Consider the following 2963-nt stretch of genomic DNA (forward strand, 5'->3'; position numbering starts at 1 on the left):
TGTACCTTGAGTTTCGAGAAAATTGGACAAGATTTAATATAGGATGAAATTTAAATGTAATTCAGAAGAATCTAATATATAGTTGCTGAACCAAAAGAATCTTAATACAAAATCATGCTTTCAATTTTTTTCAATATCTGTTTCGTTATCCAATTTCTTATTCTAATCATGCGTCCACATACAAGTATAAGAAATGCTAAAAAGGGGCTAAACAGCATGGTCCAATTGTCCAAGAGCAAAATGAAATAATTAAGGCCAGACCCCAATATTTAAATTTATCTTCAGAAAGCCATCTTTTAGGACCATTTCAATAAGAAATTTCACCCCCCAAAAAAAAAAAGAGATGCTCAAATGAGTCAAAGAGATGAGGTTTTATAATACTAACTTTCATTTCATCTGGTTTAACTTCAAATATCCAGAATTAAAAAAGCTCAGAAATGCAGAGATACTCTCCTTGATTCCTGTGAGAATGTCTTCTCTCTCAGTGAATTTTGCTTTCCCTATGCTGGAATGGAAGCACACTCTCTCTCCCCTTTTCTCTCTCTCAATAAAAAATTGACACCCATTAAATACTCAAATATGAGACTGAAGCTCCCAACAAGAATTCCCAACCACTGTCATTCATTCTTCAGAATCAGTGTATGCTTGGATTAAAAAAAAAAAACTCAGTCATACATTACACGCCCACCACTCAGAAAATGAAGAAAAATAATATATATACTGATTTTGAGCTTGGAAACTCACAAAGAAATGCTTTTACAGACCTCATTGTCACACATTTCACGTACATATACTTCATTAATTCTCATCACTTCAGACTGAGATTCTTCAACTTTTCCTGCTTGCATGCAAGATTTCACATGCACTAGCTAGATTCTAAACCTAAACCCTAACCAATCAACAAACTTACACACATAAATTTTCAAATTTCTTCTTCTTGGCTAAAAGCAAACAAACCCATCACACATACAAACCAGCTGATCAAGAAAGCTAAAAAGATAATGAAATGCAAAAAATGACCAAAAATTTGACAATGGAAACAAGCAACTACATCTCTTACATAACCATTTTGCGATCTAATATGCGTCTTCTTTTGGACCGATCACTAGAACTCGAACGTTCAAGTAAAGATTTCAATGCATTTTGCAAGAAATGTACTGATTCAATGCTGTGATCTTTATCAGCCGCGACAATCAGAACATTGCGGATTCTTCCACCAAGTGTAGCCATTTCTGCTTTGAGAGTTTTCAAATGTAGAGACTTCAGGATCTCAATTAGGTCTGGCATTAGGTCAGTCCGGTCTTCACAACATAATGAGGCCTTGAATATTAACCTTCCATCACTAGTATAGTCGCCAGAGAGTACAGTGATCTCGTCGGTTTCAGAAGGTAAAGCTTCGAGTTCTGTGATTTCGGAGGTTTGTTCTTTAAGCTCTTTCACACGTTGAACAACCTTTGCAAGTAGTGAAGCTTTGTCTGTCTGAAAAAAACAACCCCAAAAAAAAAAATAAAAAGTGAGTAAAGGGTCAGAAACCCTAATTTTGAAAAGCTGGGAAACTTTCCCAATTAAACCACCAATGGCCAACCATAGAAGCTAGAAAAGGGTTTTCGAATATCGATCCCTTTTCTTTTCAGATTCTGTATTTGCAGATTGGACCATTCAAAAGTTGCAAAGAATTTTATAAATCCAAGATTTCGGAATCTAAATAAACTTTTTTTTTTCTTGTTTCTATTACAGAATAGTCCTAAATCTCCGCTTGATTGCCTGGAAAAAAAACAACACAAACTTGAAACTCTGAATCCTTAATTTGTTTTACACTGTTTATTTCCCTAGTCCAACAAACAAAAATGGAAAAACAGAAAAGTAGTTGAAGATGGAATTTAAGCTCGTGCCAACTAACCCAAACAGTGGTCTTAGACTAAGGTTAGAGAAGTCTTTGAGTGGAAACTAGTTCTTTAACTATGCCTATATTGGGTCAAAAATAGCACTGAAAAGTCTATGATTCTATATCCTAATCTCTTTTTCTTTTTCCAACTTTTCTTAGTAGCCAAACAGTCAAAAAAGTGCCAATCACATAGAACACAGGAATCTAATGTAGCACAACACCAAATTGTGACCCTTCAAAAAGCTCATGGTTTTCAAAACCTGTACACCAAAATTAATTTGAAAAAAAATACAAGTTAATGAAACATAATCTTAACCTCGTTGCTCAATTTGAAAAGTTTAAAAATAAAAAAATAAAAAAATCATTCCCACACTAAAATAAAATGAAAAACATACGCGCACACACAACACAGACTCACATAAATTGCCAAATTACCTTAGAATTACAAGGAAGAAGACTCCTCAGCTTATCAAGATGAGAGTTGATTCTCTCTCTCCTTCTCTTCTCAGCCTCCTTATGATTCTTCAAAGCCATAAGTGCTCGATCTTGGGGTGGTGTATCAGCCAAACCTGACACTTCCAAAGGGTAGTACGAGCTGGAACTACAAAAGCTCGGCATCCCAGCAAGCTCACATGAGTTCACTTCTGGGAAACCGTACGGACCCACGTTGAAGACACCGTTTCCGGCGAGAAAGCGGTAGAGATCATGGTTTTCCGGCTGATGCATGGTTTAGTTTTTGGGTATGATGGTGCTTTTTGACTGAGAGAGAGTGTGTGTGTGTTTGAAATGAGAAAGTGTTGGAAGCTTTCGGTGGGGTTTTGTCTTTAGGGTTTTTATCTGAGAATTTTTGGGTCGTTTGGGCCCTTTTTGCATTGATTTAATAATGTTGTCTATCATAAAGTTGGTGAGATTTCTCACGATATATATATGCATGATTGTGATTTGTTTGTTTGTTGTGTATTGATATTTTCATTTCATTTTCTCGCTCTCTGAATTATTCTACCCAAATAAACAACTCACATATTATATGACAAGTTGTCTAAATCATTCAATAAATTGAGTCAAATGTGGGCCAATT

At 35.4% G+C, this 2963-nt stretch overlaps 1 protein-coding gene across 1 annotated transcript; it reads right to left on the minus strand.

Moving 5' to 3' along the window:
- Nucleotides 1–691: 691 nt before the first annotated feature.
- On the minus strand, nucleotides 692–2761 carry LOC111998080 (transcription factor bHLH106). The gene is made up of 2 exons (XM_024030194.2): nucleotides 2321–2761; nucleotides 692–1479 (listed from the first exon to the last, which is right to left on the minus strand). Exons 1-2 carry the CDS (start codon nucleotides 2609–2611, stop codon nucleotides 1057–1059), a joined length of 714 nt encoding a protein of 237 aa, XP_023885962.1. The 5' UTR covers nucleotides 2612–2761; the 3' UTR covers nucleotides 692–1056.
- Between the last annotated feature and the right edge of the window lie 202 nt (nucleotides 2762–2963).

This window comes from Quercus suber, unplaced genomic scaffold (assembly GCF_002906115.3).
Source record: "Quercus suber isolate HL8 unplaced genomic scaffold, Cork oak 2.0 scaffold_196, whole genome shotgun sequence".
In the NCBI taxonomy this organism is placed as follows: domain Eukaryota; kingdom Viridiplantae; phylum Streptophyta; class Magnoliopsida; order Fagales; family Fagaceae; genus Quercus; species Quercus suber.